Raw genomic sequence first — 21,212 nt, forward strand, 5'->3', positions numbered from 1 at the left:
AGGATTGAAGAGACTCTGACCTCCCTCTCCAAGGCAGAGTGGTTTTCCACCTTAGATTTGGCCAGTGGATATTGGCAAGTCGAGGTTGATCCTAAGGATAGAGAAAAGACTGCCTTTACTACACCTTTGGGCCTTTTTGAATTTCAGCGCATGCCATTCGGCCTCTGCAATGCACCTGCAACATTTCAGAGATTGATGCAACAATGCTTAAGTGGTCAGATCGCTGAGTCTCTGCTTGTATACTTGGATGATATAATTGTATATTCACCTGATTTTGATACCCACCTACAGCACTTGGAAGAAGTCTTCATGTGTTTGTGGAAGCATGGCCTGAAGTTGAGACCTGACAAGTGTAACCTGCTTCAGAAAGAGGTGAGATTCCTGGGTCATGTGGTCAATCAGAGGGGAGTTATGCCTGATCCAGAGAAGGTGACTGCAGTTACAGAGTGGAATGCCCCAAAGACTGTTAAGGAAGTACGGGCGTTTTTGGGCCTGGCAGGCTACTATAGACGTTTCATCCAGGGGTTCTCTAAGATCGCATACCCACTTAATTCTCTGTTAACAGGCATCCCTACTGACAAGAAGCATGGTGCAAAATTAATTGATTGGACATTAGAATGTCAAATTGCATTTGACAAACTGAAGGAGGCGTTAACTCAAGCACCAATATTGGCCTATGCAGACTACACCCAGCCCTTTAGGTTGTACACTGATGCCAGCAATTATGGATTGGGTGCAGTACTGGCACAAAATCAAGAAGGAGAAGAGCGAGTAATCGCTTATGCTAGTCGTAGTTTACACCCTACCGAGAGAAATGATGCAAACTATAGCTCATTTAAATTGGAGCTTTTGGCACTGAAATGGGCAATTACTGAAAAATTTAAGGACTATTTGACTGGTGCCAAGTTCACAGTATTTACGGACAATAACCCAGTTGCCCACCTTCAAACTGCCAAACTAGGGGCAGTGGAACAAAGATGGGTTGCTCAGCTGGCCTCATTTGATTTTGAGGTAAAGTACCGAGCGGGAAAAGAGAATGTTAACGCAGATGCATTGTCTAGATTCCCCAAAACTTCCATCAACAGTGGCTGTGCTGTGGCGACTTTAACAGAGGCGGATACAGAAGACGTGGCTTTACTGAAGTGGGGTGAAGATTGGCAGGCTCTACAATCGGCAGACCCAGACATACATCAGGTACGAGTGTATGTGGAAGAAGGGAGAACCCCAAATACGACTGAGCAGGCAACTCTAAGTGAACCAGCAAAAAAGTTGTTAAAACACTGGAAAAGACTCTGTATACAAAATAACCTGCAGGATTGTGGACAGAGGCGCAACAAACTGATAAAAGGGATACAATAATTTATTTTAAAAACAACTAGTTAAAAAGGAAACATTTGCTGAAGAAGGATCATTATACAAGTCCATTAAAAAAAAGTCTTAACTGGCCCACAACAGGGGGAAGAGGAAGGGGCGCGGTCCGCTGCTGCTCACACGTCCAGCCGGGTCCAAACAATCCTCCAGTCCACACGGACCTCAGTGAGCGCTAGCCAACGGCTCCGTTCAGGGGAACACGGTCCTTACTGCTTCTGTACGTCCAGCCTGATCTCCGGTTCTCAGCCCAGCAGTTCCACTTCCTTAGCCGACCGCCCGCTCCTCTGCCGCGACCAGATTAGCAGTCCTCAGGGCCGGTCCCTCCTGTAGCCAACGCCTGAAGCCAGTCCGAGCCGTCTGCCGCTCCTTCACGCCGTCACAGTCCCAATGGCCTTTTTACTCCTCCTGATCTGTAAACAACTTGATGAAGATGCGGATCAGCTGTGTTGCTGCCGTGGGGCGCATGCGGCACGTGACCAACAACCAATCAAAACATGCAAAAACAAAACATTTAATCCAAAATAAACTAAGAAAATAACTTCAAAATATACAATCCAAAACAATATCAAAATCTAACTCAAAAGGAAAAACAAGGTCACCTTGCCACAGAACCGTGTCCAGATCATTGCAGGAAAAAACTACACAACTAATGGAGGAGCATCCCAGGGAATGGGCGATGACTCCTATAAGAAAGTGGGTCTTCCTGCGAACAAAAAACTAGACCCGAAGTACGTAGAACAGACTCTACCAAAAGATAAGGGTCTTTTAGGATGCAGGGGCGTGAACGACCTTTCTTTTTTTTCCTTTTTTGACTCACAGGTCAGACTGTCAATTTCCTGTGCTGCGATTTGCTGGAGGGAGAAAACATAACTTTCAACAGCCAAGAGGAAGCAGCTGGATAATTTGATCAAAGAAGGTCACCTCTGTCCTCAGACGGCCCCTCAATCCACTGAAGGTAACCAAACTAATATCATCCGTAGCCAATTTCTCTCACAGTTACAGCATTGGAAGCCTCCTGATGTAAGATTACGATTGGATGATGTTGTGGATCGGCTTTACCATGCACTCAGGGCTGAAGAAGCAAAGTATCTGTGACATCAAATACGTCTCCTTCTGGAGAACTTAGTGTTGGTTAATTTTGCTAATATTTTCAGCAGCAAACAAAACAAAAAAATTATATAGTGATGAGGGTATTATGCATTTAACATTAGCTTAACTTTGTAATTTTTCTGGTCTCTGGTATAGTTTTAGCAATGTTATTAGATTCATAATTGGTAACTTCTGTTTTTTTTTTAAATGTAAGACAAGGTTTACATTTCCTCCAATGCACTAATCTGTAAACAAATCTACAGGGAAACAACTCTGAAAAACTGAGACAGCAAAATGTGCTGCTCTTTCTGCTCCGTTTCTTCATATGCTGTGTGTGTGTGTGTGGGGAGGAGGGTGAGGGGTGTATGCGTGTGTGTGCCTGAGCATGCATGTGTGCGTGTCCAGGCAACCCCATTATCAGAACAACAGCGAGTACTGAAGAGGGCCTGCTCTGAGGCTTGTGCAGACTGACCTCTGACTCCTCTTGATTGTTTTCAGGCCTCCGCTGGATCTCTCCTGCTCCTTCTCAGCTGCTGCTGCTTCTCTCTGTCGTCCAAATTGTCATCGCAGCACCGCTGACAACGCGGCGTCCTCAGGGCTGATTTGATAGGTAGCCGGTCGCCTCACCTCCCCACCACCTCCAGACTATCGAAACGGAGGAAAATAGTAATTGCATCTGATATTGCATAGATGGAAGTGTGTTCTCTTCAGCGCCGTCCTTTTGTTTCCACAAGAGATTTCAGATATGTTGTGATCGCACAAGGCTAAGCTGCATTCTTCATGTCTTATAGAGCAGGCAGCAAATGGCTCCTAGCTCCCCTGGATTAAACCACATTGACGAATTTCTTTTGGCACCTGACGTAAATGTTTTTTTGTTTTTGTTTTGTTTTTGTTTTCTTTCCCCATCACCAATTTATTGTTTAATCAGCAAAATTGCACTGTAATTTTCTTTCCCTCTACATCTTTTTTATTTACCCTGTTCTCATAAGCTATTAATATTTTAATTTGGTCTTCCACATTTTAATGTAATAGCAGCCCACATAAATTTGCAATTTCAGGAAAATGAGCACTGAGGGATTATTAAAATGTTTTCAGCATTTGCAACAGAAATTTACATGTCGCGCTTAACATGCATGTCATAGCAAACGGAACAGGTCAAAGGTAACGTTGCTTCAAATTGATCTTGTAGATTAGGTCGTTTTCAGAACTTAAGAGCATCTTTTGGCGTAATTCCAGTTTCAGACATTCAAGGTAAGTCAGTTAATGATTTAAAAACGTTTTTGGTGTGTTTTATTAGTACAGAGTGAGGCGAAGTGTGTTTAAAAGCACCTAAATTATTTTTCACACGTATGGCGTTACCCTCCATCTCGGCAACAGAACGCCAAGCTTTCCAGCAGCAGCGATCACCATTAAAAAAAAAGAACCTCAAATAGATTCTGCTTGAAACCTGCGATACAACTTATAGTAGTCAGTCAGAAAAATGTATTTTTTAAAATCATTTTGCACTGTGTGTGTCTTTGTGTTGCCGAAGATGCACCCCACCAATGATTTTTGTAGACATGCACCAGCCTGGTTACACCATTAAGAGGGAGTAGCTTTAAATTATTGTTTGGACTTCACTGAAAAGCTTATTTGTTTTACAATGCAGACTGATTAAATTCTCTGGAATATATATATGTACAAATAGCACAGAGGTAATCTTGAGTTACACTGACAAAGGGCTCCACAGGGATGTGAGCAAATCTTATGATTCCACAAATAGTGAAGTAGTTAAAGCTCGATGTACAAAGACATACACAGCTCCAACTGAGCCCCTTTTTTGTCAGTGGTTCGAATATTAGTATTCACGTGGTACAGTACTTGCTGTTCTGCTGCTGGGGAGAACAGATCGGGAATATTTCTTTAAACCTTTCCAGAGCAGTTGCACCTAACCCACAGTGGGACCTCTCCAGAAGCCCTGCTGCTTCTTTATTGGAAGTAAGAAATGTGCATAACAGAGAACATGCCTGTCTGGCAGGACCAAACAAAGGCAAATCTGACAAACAAAGAGAACAAAAAAAAGCGGCATGAGTCAAGACGGTTACGGCAAGGAATGTGTTTTTAATGGGTAGAACGTAAATGTCGAGCAGACTTTCAGAGAGCAATACACACATCTGCCCTCATTTCCGAAGGAGCATTTCCTTCTAACAACTAGACAAATATGAATAGTCTTTTAACATAAAAGAATTTGTTGAAATCTGTCGAAATCTCAGATGAGAGCATTACAACGGACATCAAGATTTGCATGTGCATCAGCATGCCAAGTCACGCTCAGGAAGCTCCCAAGCTTCAGTCTATAACATCTCCACGTTCTCACACACACACACACACACTTCGAAGATTTCACTGATCAGACCCTCACAGCTTGTATCGAAGCCTGAGCTCTAAGCCCCCTGAAAGCAGCGTGCCTTGGGCTACACCAGCTGAAGAAATCCCTCCTCAGTCCCTGAAGAGGGAAAAAGAAGAAGCAAAAGAAATCACTTGCCTCTAAGCTCCAGAGAAAACAGAAATTTGCCAGACTTAACACTTATTTTATATTTCTAGTCACTTTTATAACAGAAGATTGTTAACGATGTTTTAATCTCATCACTGAAAACTGGATGTGTCAACGATATGGAAACTGAGAAACGAATTGCAAAACCACAACAACTCAATCGATTGGTCATCCATCTAAAGAGACAAGCTACATTTGTACATCTGTTGCCATGGGGGGATGGAGGGGATTTAGAAAGTGACTAATACTGGGCAAGTATTTGCAGCGTTTCAAGCTTCATTTTAATATTTAAGAAATAGAAGCATCTGTTGATCTAATTCCATGAAGGATTCACAGCAAAGCAGTCCCAGATTGGTTTGGGTAGCTTTTTTCCTCCCTTTCAACAATTAAATCATTTAACAACTGCCTTTTTCGTTACTCAGATTATTTTTATAAGGAAAGTACCCAGACTACTTTCAAAGCCCACATTACAATCTTTCATTTTGAGCTACATGTGGATGCACTGATTTAAACTAAGTCATGCTGCTTTGGGTTATCTTAGCCTTATCCTTATCTGCAATACACACAAACACACACATACACACACATGCTGCTTGGACCTTACAAAGAATTATGAGGCTGTATTGTCACTATTATAGCTGGAGAACAGCTTTACTTTTCTCAGGTAGAGAGCTGTTACTAAAGTCTCAGACAGTAGGTGTATCGTAACACAGTGATTTTTATTTGATTTTTTTTTCAGGTAAACAAGACGAATAGAAGAAAACAGAAAAAAAAATGAAGTGTTTTCTCAGCTACGTTTCTTCAAAACACACAATATGTTCTTGTTTCCACCGTTAGCTGATGATGTATGTTTGCACAGACATTGTGGTCACATCCTACACATACGTATGTCTCTCCATATAAGAAAAGTTCCTGTGAACAGGCATTGGAAGTTAGCATGTTAGCTGCAACGCTCAAACATCTGGTAATGTTTGTATTATTCATATTAAATCAAAATAAATCAATTCTAACAGACTTCCACAGAGAGTTGGAAGATGCTGTCTGACACTAGCGAGATGATATCATTGTCCAACTGGTGGCCTTGGAAAACAACCGAGAGCCTTAATGTTTGCAAATCAAATCAAGGACATACTTTATTGATAGTACAGCCTGTGTTTTGATGAAACTAATATTGACGTGTTTTGCCGTAATGAGCATGAATCGAAAATGAAATGCGCCGATGGCAAAATCATGTTGTCGAGGAGTTTCGCCGTAGGAGGTGCTGGACCGCTTAACAAAACAAATCAAACTTTATGAGGAACGGACTTTGTGTGGAAATATTGTTATTGTACGAACTTCCAACGTAATCCAGGTAGAGTCACTGAATGAGGATCTGTGCTTTCAAAGAGCCACGGCGTCTTGCAGCAGGAGACAGAGCAAGTCAAGAACATAAGTGATTATTGCCACATTATACCGAGTCAGTTCAGGACACGTCTCACCAGATCTATTAACTTCAGATGTTAAAGTTAGTCCAAAGCTCGTTAACGTTCTCTGACAAGGTGGGATGTTTGAAAGTAACTCATCTATATTCTTACAGTGAGTTTAACTAAATTTTAAAAAAAGTCTGTATTATTTTCATCAGTTCATCAGGGCCAAACAAAGGAGCATTTATTCTCTAGAATAAAGAAGAACATGAATACTTTATCTGTGTATCTGTGGGCAGCATTACAATGATCATGAAGCCTGGAAGTAATATATTTGCAGGTATGTAAAGATTACGACAACAGAAAGTAAAAACAAACATGAATGGAAGTCAGCGATGAAGCGACCTGCTAAACTTTGCAATCCTGCAACGCAGTGAGATGAGCCTCTCATCAGTGCAGCTGTAAGGAGATTTTTTTTTTTCAGTGCTTGAACGTAACTTCCCTCATCTGCAGCTCCATCTTAGTTCTGAGAGCGTGCGGCCTCCTGCCTTTGACAGAAGTGTCCATTTTTACCCTTTTTGTTGCGGCGCCAACTATTTTCGACTGTCAAGCAGACAACGGCAACGAACAGAGTATTTTCAGGGAGTGCGTGAAAAACAGAAACATGCATATTATGTCTCAGGAAGAAGTGACAGATGTGTCCCTTACTGGGAACACACAATGTTTATTTTGGCAGGCTGTTCCACTTTGATCGAATGGTACAACACGCAGGCATTTGTTGAGCCATCAGACTGTTAGCTCTCCTGAAGTCCACCCCCAGCTCCATGGTTTTTGTTGTAAAGATGGCGTCATCAAAGCCCATTGACATGCTCACTTGTAATCCCTGTAAAGAGATGTTCTCAAAAACAGAATATTCTGGAGGTAAGAAAGGGTCTGAGTAATCTGACAGCCGAGTGTCTGCGCAGTGACAAGTCAACAAAGATCATTCATGTTCACTCGCTTGTTGTTTCCCATCATTCAAAGGCTGGCCAACAACTAGAGGAAGCTTCGTTCCCAGTTGGGCAGCAAAGTCCAACAGAATTATCCAGCTGAGGTCCGTAAAGCTCCGCCGCTGTTTAATGAGCGCACACACGCAGATTCGAGGTGTCTTGATTAACTCCCACTCACACAGCGGCAGTTTTCCTCACAGAGCCTGCTTCTATCAGACTTAAAATGGCTTCATGGTCTACACGTCCTGCGGTGTTCTAATAAAAGCACTGAAAACATTATAATTGACAGGTTTAAATCCCTAGACGATTACTTAGACGAGAACGTGACTCACTCAGTACCCGGCGGTGGTCCACACTTTGGTTATTGCATTTAACAATCACTTCCACCACACTAAACTGATTGTATTAATACTTTTTCAAAGCTCCACACACTTCTACACACCTTTTCTTTCTTTTTTTTAATTTGGTTCCCGTGGTGGAAATAAATCAGGAAGGAACGTTAACCAAGAAAACTATCATGGCTTAACAAACGTTCAGCCTCATTTCTCTAACTTGACTCTCAATCTTGTAGATGATATGAAAAGTCTTGGTTTAACCCCTTCTTTGATCTGTTGTGTGGGATTGCCAAATTCACTCTTTTTGATAAAATAGCCATTTGAGAAGCAACACATCTTTTATTTGTATAGAGAAGCACTTAAATGTAGAAAGGGTTTCATTTAGAGTTCAGCAATTCATACTATCATTTTTACAATACCAAATATGCTGTATTAAATTGCTAAGTAGCAAGGCAATGTCATAAGAGCATTAAAAAACAACACTCTACATATTTGATTGAAATGCCAAATAGTAGAAATAGGTACTGATAAGTCTCTTCATCAACTCTAGTCTATCAGTAGTTCTTACCGTATATATAAACTTTAAAACCTTATGAACGAGCAATGCAATTTATATTAATAAAAACAATCAATTGAGTCATGAAAGAGAAGCCAGTGGAGTGAGTCCAGAACCAAAGTTTAATGGTTCCCTTTAGTAGAAATCCAAGCCGCTAATCATATTACGCTAAACTTATTTTGGGAACACCCTCAAAATTTTAATATCAAACCACCGAAGTGTCTGAACATTGGGACAAAAAAAAAAAAAAAAGCTTTCCAGTTCAAACTTAGGTGCCCATGTCAAATGGTGGAGGTCAGCATGAACATTAAGCTAAATTGTTATAATGTTGAAATGTGTTTGTTACAACGCTTCCAATAATCACCCTGATCTGGGGTCAATTTACCCTCTAAATGAACAGGGTTTTTTTTTTTTTTTTTTTTTTTTTGGGAGGGGGGGGCGAGATTTAGATTCCAAAAAGCAGCATCCTTTTTCTTCCATCACTAATTATTTCACTTCAGTCTCTCTACGTAAACCAATCACTCGTAACCTCCCGGCAGAAGTTTGTCCTCGTGCCCAAATTTAATTTACCCCTAATTCAGATATTCTCAGTCAATAAAAATGTTCTCCCTCCCCTTCGGCTCGCCGAGGTTGTTTTTAACGACGGGTTTAAATTGTTGAAGCCACAATTAGGATAAGGTAATTTCCCTGACATGCATCTCTATTCACCCCTTCTCTTGTTTATCCCTCTACTTTTTGCAGTCGGATTCACCCTCTCCATGGCTCCTTTGGCCAGTAAATGGAACAAATAAAAGGGGGGAAAAAAATTTCTTTTTCCGTTTCATACAGATAAATCTCATTTTGTGATGCTGGTCATAGAATCCAATCTCCTTCAGCTCCCACAGCAAATAATAGACAGACTGAAAGGCACAAGCCATTTCCAGATCCTGTACAAGACAGGCCTGATGCATTCAAAGTGATTCAAACATCAAATTGCATGCTTGTACGTTTTCTGTTACTGTTTTCATTCAGTTTTTTAGTGGGGGACTCAGGCTTGGGTCTATGTGACTTACTGCTGATGTGTGAGATATGGATGAACTTATTTATCCACATGTTTCTCCCTCACTGAGGGAGATATGGAGTCATTCAGATGTCTGCAAAGCCGGGTCACCATGACTTAAATAAAGTAAAAAAAAAAAAATAACTCTTAGTTCAATTGGACAGAACGAAAGAAATTTCTTTTTCAACGGTGTGAAAAACCTCCAAAATGAATTCAGCTAGTTAAGCAGTCCTAACTCTGGCATGAGCCCACAGACACTGTGGGCTTTACGGAGTAATGATTGCAGCAGCAGCTAGTTATCTGCACAGGGCCTCCGCAATTGATGAATGTCTTTTATTCGCAATAGACTGATGAAGAAAAATGGAGACAGAGGTCTTTTCCCTTGATAAGACGTGCATACCTGGAACTGTAACCTTGCCTCCTTCTTCTTCTGTATGGATATCTATATTCAGTGGTATGATGAATTTGCCAAAGCTGAGAGGTTCCACTGGGGAGTCAGATCATTCATCTGCTGCCATGTGAAATTCCATTGAACCGGAGCGCTCCCTCAGCAGCAGCCAGGAACACCACTTTAATCAATTTCACTGTCAGTGAGAGGGAGCAGAGAGCAACGTATTTACATATGGATGCTGGGGTTCCTTCACGTATAGCTGAGATGAAAGGGCCTCATAAACATTTTAATCTGCCACAAGGGGGGGTTGGCATTGTCTCGCTTTAGAGACAGCTGTAAGCAGCTCCTTCATTGTGAAAATGCTTGTAGGTTGTGCAGATGCATTGTTTCACACTGAAGCATAAACTGAAGCAAAAAGCTTGAAAAAGTTGATTGTAGCAAATTTCACTCTTCCTCAAAAGGGATGTGCTGGGCAAAGCAAACAACCTCCAGAATTCAGAATGAACAATCCTCAAGTTTATCCTGAAGAATATCTAATAAAAGGCCAGTGACAAGAATGTCAGCACAGTACCTAATAACGGGGACTTTGAGAGACAAATATATGGAAGCTAGTTTAAGAATTATGTTATTTTATGAGGAAATTGGGCTTCATTTAAAAGAAAAGGAATAATAATTCAAACACAGGGAGAGATGTCCACTGCTTGCAAAAAGAAATAGCTTGACATTCTGACAATGTTAATTAATATTTGAATATTGTGTGATAAGTTTTCACTGAAACCAACAAACCGAAGAAATAAAACAAGTATTAAAAAGAATGCCCAGCGGAATGGGTTAATCTTTCCAATGGTTTTTGTTCAATGTTTTTTTTTTTTTTTTCCTCTTGGGCACCAACAGAACCACTTTTTTTTTTTTTTTTACAAAGTAAAATGACAAAGATTGTAAAACACAATGACTCGCAATAAGTAACTGTAATCTGATTAGTGGATCACTCATTACTGACGTCACTGCTGGTGACGCTGTGGGTAGCAGTCGAGTCGCAGCATAGCACAACCTGACAGCGCAAGTCCCACTAAAACAGAGAGCTGCAACTAAAATGCACCTTGTGCCAAAGACTGACAAGTTCTCAAAGTTCTGAAAATATTTTTTAAAAATGTAAAAAAAAAAAGATAAAAAAAAGAACTAGTCCAAAGTGAGGAAATGTGTGAACTGAGATATTTCTCTATTCTCACCATTTTTTTAAACATTTTAATTTTAATTTTTTTTTGTATTTTCCCATTGTATTTTTATTTTTTCTTCTTATCCCGATCCCCTTGGGGAACTATTAACTCTTTCCACAAGAGAATAAGTACCCAGGAGAGTGGAGGCACTTGGCAGTGGCACCATAAAAAATTGCTGAGCTCGACAAAAGTGTTAAATGAATCCAATCTCAGAGGACAAGAAACAGAAGAAGACTGCAAAAGTTGTGTTTCTGTGCTTGCAGTGACTTAAATACTGGATGTCTGCACTATCTTCCTACTAATTAATTGTGATAAACCTGAAAATAATTTTCACCCATAACTCATTTTTTAAGCCATTTATTTGTATTGATTTTGACTACTATGGGAGATGCCAAATGAAAACACAGAATTTTGATGATCTGAAAAGTACATAAAAAATAAATAAATAAAAAATTTCTGAGTCAGAAAACCAGAAACATTTTGTGACAAACTTAACCACTCAATGTAAACAATTTTCATTTTGTCCCTTGTGGGAAATAATGGAACCTAAAAATTCAGAAAGTAGAAACAATTTTGGGGAAGACCACTTACGTAACAGATGTCCGTTAAACAGTTAATGAGAACCTCCTTGCTATTGGCAGAGGTCACCTGTTCAGACTGTTTCAGCAGTTGTCCTTTGGTCAGACTTCCTGTCTCTGGAAACTGTATGAAGCCCCATGAAAATCCACCTGTCTGTTCCTCAACCCTGCCTGATTTCTTTTAATGTTCCTATGAGATTAATGTGTTGGAGGTTTGCAACAGGCGTATTCCTATCTAACTCAAACCAGAAGTTTTCAAAGTCATGTCAGCTTCATAAAAATGTAAAACTGAGAACGTTGTATTTAAATTCAAACCATAAAACAATGGTTGTGTCTTTTATGTTTTGTATGTGTACGTATATCATTTTATCACAACAAGACAAAAGAATCTCTGAGTTTTTTCTATAAAATCAAGCATTTTCTTATCAGGTTGAGTTACGACCAGTCTATTTCATTTCATTCAGTCAGATGAGTACGGTCATTTTGTCTCTCAAACCTCTAACAGGTCAAGACACCTGTAACTCAATGCTGTGCGTTTGAGTAGCCCAAGATATATCAGATAACAAACCACTGGAACAAATGGGATTCTGTGATCAGGCTTTTTGTTTTGTTTTGTTTTTTATGACATCCTGCCATAATTTGGAAGTACTTTTCAAAGAACACCTTCAGAAACTTTTTTTTTTTTTTTTTGTAAGTGTTGTTAGTCTCTGGACTTCAAAAGAAATGCTTGAAAGTAATGGACTTTATCAGCTACTTAGCATTCATGTCACCAGCCATGAGGAACAAGGAGCAGAATGTTAGGAGTAACAGGCACAGTCCCAGTTCAAAATTTTAACAAAAAGAAACATATTATTAAAAATAATATGGTTCGTAGGTTTGTACACCTGTAGCGTGTACTATCTCCTGTGTACTGTATTGAATTAAATATATTAAAAATTACTACAAGCTGCAAACAGCCAACATCCAAAAGCATCAGAGGATGCCATGGTAACTTAAAGGATTTTCATCTTTCCTTAGTTATTGATTTAAAAGAAAAAAAAAACTTTTGTGTAGAATTTGGACATTTTCAATAAGAGTCTGCTTTGCATCTGGAAATTTCACATCCACTATGAACATTTTCTATATTTTTTTTCTTCTACTTTACAGGTAAAAAATTGAAACAGCACAAAACAAACAAACCAGCTCTGTAGGAAGAGTGTTAGTGTGCGTACATTTGTCATTAAGGAAAAGTATTTTGAACTTTTCAAAGACTATGACGCTCCACCACTACAGCTGTCCATGAAATATAATCATTTAATGAATGGCATGTTTTTAATTCCACAGAGCCAGAGCTAGATAGTCTTTGAACATTTTTAGGGTTTTTTATTAAGCCAAATGTCTACAGATATTTCCTTATATTCATTTTTTCTTACCAATTCCAATTCTCCCTGATAAATTTGACATTCCAAAATTAGGATTGTGGACTGTCCTGCATGCCCATATTGTAAGTAATGCCTTACAATCAAACATATTCGCTTTATACATGTGCAGAAAAACACCCATACAGTGGTTTCATTTCACTCCTCATCACATGAGATAAACCTTTTACCAACATTCAAGTTTCAGGCCAGGGGTTCCAGTCATGTTTTAGGTCTTTACGACACAACTCTAAGTCAATTTCAAAGTTTTTTATGCAAGTAAACCTAAGATGCCATTCTTTGCTTTTGGATAACGCATACAGTGAAACCATGCCCTGCAAAACCCCTTCACATGTTTCTATTAGGCTTATTTGAAATGAATGGGCATAAATGTCTGTTTCCTGTCTGTCAGAGTAATCTCAACGCTACTTGAGATCTAAGACAAAGCAGCAAATGGTGCTGGCCACTCACTGAAACAGCTGGTGACAAAGGACGGTTTCCAAGACATTTCTCCAGAAATGCCACCCTGTGTCTCATCCTGTCACTTTAATCAGGAACATCCTTCTTATCCTGCTCAGGATCTTTCGTGTTGCATTTGCTCAGCAGAGTGTAGAGTGGGCAATTAATGTGAGAAGCTGAGGCAGTTTGACAGACCCCTGTGTTGTTCATTGTGTTGGTGAACAGGCTCGACATGTGACCTGGAACAGTTCTTCCTCTCTCCTGTCTGCACATAATTTGTTCTGTCAATCTACTGCCATGCAACACGACCTCCAACTCCATTACGGTTTTGCAATTCTACTTGTCATTTCTGATATTTTACATCTTGAATTTTTATTTTTCTACTTTTCTAAATTATGACACATTTTCTAGGTTCCATTATTTCCCACAAGTGACAACAAAGGTTGTTCACATTGAGTAGTTTACACGGATAACAATTCCTAATATTGAGTATGTACGTGTCAACAGTGGAAAAGAAAGACTCCTTTTAACTGGAGATAGGGCTCAAAATCCCATATGAAATCCACCGCCCTGGCGGTTAATCTCCCAGATTGGCTGGAAAGCAATCACAGACATCCCGGTACATTGGCCAGGAGAGATCCTTTTCAGACATGACGGTGGACATGTACACAAATGGATGGAGCTCTTGTATTACATAGTGGACCACAGGTAAATCTTCATTTTAAGATCTGAGAGCAAGCCATGAAGGAGGATTGTGGGACATGGGGGTATTAATGGTATGCTCCCAGTTGTGGTCCATTGTGACTGTGGGGGAGCAGCTGCAGAACTTGACGGAACATTTGGGTGGATTGAATTTGTTCTTGTTTTCTGAGTACATGACCCTGACTGGACCAGGCCTGGAGCGTTGAAAGGAGCCACAGATACTTTATCACCTCACAAACCTGCACACTTAAGCACCCCATCACAGACTGCATTCTCCTGTACCAACAACTGGAAGTTCATGCCCCTGGTAAGGCAGGAGAACCTGAAACAGGAGCTAGCGTTCCATCACCCAAAGCCTGCAGGAGCTTTGCTGGACCACCCCCTGAGTCTTTATGGGACATTTGGGTGGACTGATAACCGTTAACATGGGACATTTATTTTATTTTCATGAAATAAAGAGAATATTTCATTCAGGAGACAGCTGTACATTTCGATCCTTAAACATGATTCAGGTAATCACTGATATTTACAGCAATAAAACACGGCTTTTTCACACAATGTGGATGACGTTGATTGCTGTAGAACTGAGGCTCTTTTGCTCTATAAATTTTGTTACACTGTCCCCTAGTGGAAATATAAAATAAGTTCTAGTCTTGATTGTTTTTTTTTTTATTATTTTATTTTGTTTTATTTTTGTTTCCCATCTCTTTGGGCACTGTATAGCAGTTTAAAATAATACCCTGTTAAGTCATGGTTATTTATATTTAAAACTAATTCCCAGTCTGACTATTGAGGAACAACGTAAAATATATTTTTCTCTTTGACAAAAAATACAAATAAAAAATAAAAACATCTGGAACATCAGGACATTGTGTAGATGTCATGTTAAAATGAACAAACCTCTCCAATTTGAATATGTTTAAACAGGTCATATCTCCACTGCTAAGAAACACAATTAAAATGAAATAACACTTCAGAGTTTAAAATAGGTTTAAGCTTTGTTTGTCTTCCCACCAGGTGGCAGTGTTTCACTTATTGAAAAGATACGAAAGCCCTAACAGCAACAACACACTCATCGTGGTGACGTCAATATTTTAGTTTTTTTAACCAGAAACTCAGTGAATAGACTTGGATGATAGTTCAGGGTAAAACGTCCATGAGATGTTTTGTTAATTAGATTTCTTTTTTTTTTATGTTTGATTTTTTTTTAAGAAAAAAAAAATCAAACATAAACTAATACTATGTAACACAACTTATCTAAACTGATCAGAATCACAAATCAGGAGAAAGGCTTACAAAAATGAAATAACTCAAAAATGAAACTTCTCCACATGATACAAAACATTACTGTCAGGCTAACTGATTACTTTTAAAATGTGCTTAAGAGTGTACGGTGTTTGAGAATTCAGATGAATCAAGAAAACTCAAGAAAAAAGTCACTGACCTCTTCTTTCACCCAGAAGGCATTTGGAAAGGATTTAAAAAAACATCATGTTTTCACAAGTTTTCCAAAGGACCTGAGGGTTGTACATTGTGTTGAAGTTATGCCCAGGCAAAGGCAGACATGTTTTTTGCCATTACTGTTTATTTTCATTTCATGGACCAGCAGTTTCTTTTCATAGAGACATGAAATATGTGGTCCCTGAGAGTAAACATTGAGTCCTTACACAAAGAACAATTGACACATTCTGCCATCAGCAGGAAACAATCCTCTCTCCAAGAAAAACCTTCTTCCTTCATCAGCTGCTTCAGGCTGCAGTAAAAACTAATGTAAACAAACTCTCGCACTCTTAACCTAATGAGGTCAACAAGAATTAGCTGAGTTTTACAGTCAGTCTTCACATAGAGAACAATGTCATTAGAAAAAGATTCTGTTCAGCCAGCGGCATCTTGTTCTAATACCAGTTCTTTCGTCAGTGACAGAAACTTCATCACAGGAACAGGTCTTGTTGAACTCGGTGCATCTTCACAACACGGCTAGTTTTTTTTTTTTTTTTCACTTTTTTTTTTTTTTTTTCCACTTGTGTCTTCACTCGTATAGAAGATACAAAAAAAATTTCATCCAAGATTTTTTTTTGCATGTGTTTTGAGAAGGTTTTTGTTTGCTTGTTTGTTTTTTGCAGTGTTGGGCTCCTTTTCTCACCTCAGTTAATCCACTGTATTCGGTTTTCACAAAAACAAAGTTAAAACCAGTCTAATCACAAGTCCAATTAGAATAAAATTACATCTGATCCGATTAAAAAAAGTTTCCCAGGTGTTTAAACTTTACTCCAGTGGGTTTCAGTGTTGCTGAGACTATGATCATGTTTTTTTATGTTTTAAAACATCAATAAAAAATTTGTTGCCATTAAGATTGCGGTGGAATGTGACTACTCTGTTCAGGATTTCATTTTTCCACTCTGAGGATCAGGACCTTTCCAGGGAAATGACTCTGAGTGTCTGAGGCTAAAGGAGAGATCAGACCTCCTATACTCTTTGCACAGAATACACTTTCAAAGTAAATCCTTTTTTTTAATTTTTGACAAAGTTATGATTCTTTTGGGGGTTTTTTCATGGAGAATTTAGAGACAAATGAATCAGCCAAAGCTGATGAAAAAAATCTTAAGCTGAAGATGAAGCCCTCAAATTAAGAATTATTTTGTTATATTTATATGTTATAGTTACGTCACCAAATCGCCGTTGATTGTTTTGCAGCGTTTTGTTACTTTTTTATCGGGAAAGGTTCAAATTTGATAAAAACGATAAAACTGAATGTAATGTTGAATAATTTCACAGCATTGCAATATAAGTCCAACTTTACTGAATTATTTAACGAGGTGCAAATATTCAGTTCACACAGTTCAACTCAGGATCCAACTTTATTGATTATTTCCACCAGGGGGCAGCATTTCACACGGTCAAAGACAGCATGCAGCACATTTCCTTGAAATAGAAAACTTAGCCAAAATATCTAAAAATCCAGCATTAAATGTCAGAAAAACCTGGACCATGGTTTTGTCTTGCTCACTACTTGGATTATTATTTAATCATTTATGTGAAGCTCAATGTTTTACATGATATATACATTTAATTTGTTTTACAGCTGTGAACAAAAACACAAAACTGATAAACACAAAAGGATATGTGTTCGCCTCAACACAAATCAGAATGAAAAATTCTCAAGCTCAACGTAAGCTTTACACAACAAAGCAAAACATATATCGCATCTATGTCCAAAAATAGTTCCTTATGACTTGACAATCTGATAGATTTAGAAAATGAGATAAAATACCACAGCAGGCTAAACAGCTCATGTTTTCAGTTTGCTTTACTTTTAGCTGTACAAAAAATCGTGACCAAACCAAGTCCATCACCAACATCTGCCGATCAGTTAATCAGCTGGGCAGAAGGTTGCATAGTTATCATCCAGTATCGCGTAAAGACCTGGGTAAACTGGATCAGAGAAGTTGGAATAAAAGGTTTGCAGGTGATGCAGACTTTTTCCACAAACAGCAAAGAAGGACACAGAACCAGCAGGGTAGTCCAGGTACACCCCAAACCTGTTGCATCCTATAGGAGGATCAACAACATAGCTCATGGCGTGGCTTTGGCCTGCCGTAATCATTCCGTGTATTATAAAAATTATAATATTTGTGATAATCCTCAAATGTTTTTTGCTTTCCAGGTTTTTCTCCAGTGCATACAAGAAGTACGCCTGTGTATGTGAACTCAACTGAGCTCCATGTGACCTCAAAGTAATGACGACCGGTCAGGCCTTCTGTGCACATAACAAGGGGAATAGAACCATCCGGAGGCTTCATTCTCCACATCTGCGTTGCCTTCTTGTTTCCCTCAGAGAGTTTGAGAGAGTCAGCGGCTGTGTTTGGGTCCAAGGTAAGATCACAGTAGTCTGATGGACATAGGAAGCACACCATTAAAGTCTGATTAGTTAATTTTAGTTCACTTTAGAACAAGTTATTATGTAAATATCAATCTACTACTGCAATAAATGATAATATGAGATGATATTAGTAAATTTAACACATCACTTGTTTTATAGGAATATGAATCCTTTCCTGAAAAGAAAGGTCTCACTCTCAACATCTTTGCTCAAACTAAAATTATGTATTTTAAAAATATCATGATGATAATGTACTTACAGTATAAGAGATCTCTTCGATCTAAGTTGGTTGTGACATCAGCAATAACAGGTTTTGAGAAGTCTTCAGTTTTTAGAATACCCTCAATGTACTGGTAGATGGTTGCTCCTTTGAATTTCCTATTTGGAAGAACTGCGACAAGGAAACAAAATTTCCTGCTGCTTTTTAGGTTCTTGCCAATTTGGTGGAACACTTTGGCTTTTTTCCTCATGTTGGCTACGATCTCATTGGAGAAGAACCAGTGGTCCTTCGTGGGTGCAGTCACACTGGGTGGTGGTGCTGTCGTATCTCTGCTCAAATATTTGGTCATCTGCTCAGTGAAGGGGTCGACAGTTTCCACAGAGGTGAAAACAAAGCAGAGAGCATTTTCTACACCCGCAGCCAGAGCTTCTCTGTCCAAGTCAGACTCATCTGGGACGGTCTTGATTCCTTCCATAATGTCTACACATGATTTGATGATGTTGATTTCTCTCTCTGCGTTGTCTAACCACCTATCTAAGTGTTCCTCACAGAATGGAGACTGTTTGTGGTCATCAAGGAGTTTGTCTACAGACTTTTCATCTTCTTTACCGTCACGAATCAAGGGAATCTTCTTCTGCATGGTTTTCCTGAGCATTGTTGTGTAGTCATTACAGAGATCATGGAAGCGCTTATACTTTTTATAAAGCTCCGGAAAACATTCCACCACTTTCTCATCCAGAGCCTCATTGCACCTCATTTGCATTTCTCTGATACTTTCCAGAGTGTTGGTGGCTTTTCTGACCAAACCAACAGAAAAGTCTCCCATCAGCTCTGACGCAGATGGTTCCAGATTCTTCAGAGGAGTCAGCCAGACCTTAATAGGAACTGAGTTCTCTCCATTTTTTCCAAGGAGCTCTGGAAGCCGGGCGTACGTCTTCACTGCATCCTCAAAGGATGCAGGGTTCTTGTCGAGAATTAGGTCTCCGTAGAATTTGCAGGAGAACTTATTAGTTACAGCTTTTTCTTCATCAGTGAGCTCTATTTTAACTTTCGCCTCAAAACTAAAGATTGGAATTTTGTTAATTGCAACTTCTGCGCTGGCTCCAATCTTCTGAAGACTGCTGGAATCTAACTTCTCACTGTCAAACACAAAAAAGGCATTTGCTCCGTAGAGTATGCCTGTCACCACATGTGTTGCACTGAAATCTGGACTAAAACATTTAGCGTCCAGTTCCTTCTTTCCAACATGAGACAGAGACAGATGTTCGTATGTGGTTGTGGCTTTGTACTGAAGGGTGATTCTGCTCTGGTTCTTATATTTTTTCGTATCATTCAGATAACTGGCAGATCCTCCAACCTCAACCAGACCACCCAGGATACTGGCTTTAAGGGACACGTTCACATCCAGCAAAGAAGACTTGGATTCAAGGGTGTCGGATGCAGTAACATGATAAGAGCTGCTGTTCTGAGCCTTAGTAGAACTGTTCTTTTTGATTGTTTCTGTGTTGCAAAGTGTGAAACCTGTAGAATCCGCAAAAAACACATTAAATAGATTAGATTTTGCATGAGAGTTTTCTCTGCACGTACTCCAGCTTCCCATTTTCAAAATATTTGTTTAATATCAGGCAACATTTGCCGCATGAACTTTTCATTAACATGGAGAAGGTCTCTCTCACATTTAATAATTAGTAAATTAAAGCGATTTATACTCCTCCTTATGTATATACATATATCTTACTCTTCCTGATGCACTGTTTGACCTCTGTGACTGACACTGCTTTAACGCGCCTCACTGCACTGTTTGCAATTCAGCAAAAGTCTTTGATTCAAAGCAAGGAAGCAGCTAAAACATTCAGGGCAGTTGCCCTTGAGGTTCATAATTGGGAAACACAGTTTCAAACCACATCTGTTTCAGTTTAAATAAACTCTAGAAATGAGCAGGTTTGTTCTCACCTGTTATCAGCAGATCTTTGCGAGCATCATACAGCATTCCCAAGGCGAACGGCCGGCCGAGGGCTGCAATCTCAACCTGATTTGAGGTCATGTCTCTGATCTAAGAGGACGGGCAGAAACATCAAGAGGTGAAAACAGAAGCAATTCCAGAACTGTGAAATAAATTTATTATGCTGTTGGATAAAATGATGACAGGCAAACAATTATGAAGCTCTTCAGAAACACGGGGATTTCCCTACCCGATGAAGACGAGTTGTTGAGTTGTTCAGTTAAGTTGTGTTGAAGCTTTTTTGACTTGTTTGAATTCTTGATTTGGGGTGTGTTCTTAAATCCTTGAAGCTTTTCCCACTGAAGTGTCTGGAACGCCCACTTATTTCACATTGAGAAGTCTGAATGAATTATTGAGGACCTGCTCAAACGCACTAAAAAAATATGTACAAATTCATTCTGGCTTCAATGTCGAGCAGAAATTTGGACTTATTGCTCTCATAAGTCAGCAGAACATTTTCACCCTGCGGCGTTTCAAAGTGTGTGTGTTGGCTGGGCAGAGGGTGACATGTTTTTTTTTCCTCAGGGAGAGATCTACCATCATAGTGGTATGATGTCAGATATTTGATCTGGCCATCAGCTATCTGGGAATAGTTTTGACTTGCCTGAGAAGATTCCTCTCACACAGAGAGCTTGTTCCACAGCAGCAGCTTCATGTGAAAATGAAGACAGATACAGGCAAAGGTTCCCAATTGACTAAGGCTTCTTCCTGCAGCAACACAGTTTCAGCTGTGAGTTTACTCTGAGCAATTCACATTCATGCAGAGTTAATATTTGATTGGTGTAAGAGTACAGAAACTTCCGTGTGTTAAACTCTGACTCTACTTCATGGTCCTGAGATTGGATCGTCAGTATTTTGCAGGATCAACATGTTCGCCCTGATTGCTAGAAGAGTGCCCTGTCCAGAGTGGGATGGAAGCATCTCTCTGAATCAGATCAGGTTTTCCACAAAATATTAGAGTGTTATAGATGCAGCAGACATTTTTTAAGGACATCTAGACAACTCATGTTTCAATGATGAAATTTAGCGAACCATGCTGAGTCCAACATTT

General features: G+C 39.4%; 1 protein-coding gene across 1 annotated transcript; it reads right to left on the bottom strand.

Annotated features, from left to right (window-relative positions):
- Positions 1-16,898: 16,898 nt before the first annotated feature.
- Positions 16,899-20,412, bottom strand: LOC129377611 (stonustoxin subunit alpha-like). The gene is given in 5 exon segments (XM_055057697.1): positions 16,899-17,661; positions 17,663-17,948; positions 18,199-19,680; positions 20,113-20,212; positions 20,352-20,412. Coding segments are annotated over 4 exon segments (2,091 nt in total). The 5' UTR covers positions 20,204-20,212; positions 20,352-20,412; the 3' UTR covers positions 16,899-17,429.
- Positions 20,413-21,212: the final 800 nt, after the last annotated feature.

This window comes from Poeciliopsis prolifica, unplaced genomic scaffold, assembly GCF_027474105.1.
Source record: "Poeciliopsis prolifica strain line A6 unplaced genomic scaffold, Auburn_PproV2 SCAFFOLD048, whole genome shotgun sequence".
Taxonomy (NCBI): Eukaryota; Metazoa; Chordata; class Actinopteri; order Cyprinodontiformes; family Poeciliidae; genus Poeciliopsis; species Poeciliopsis prolifica.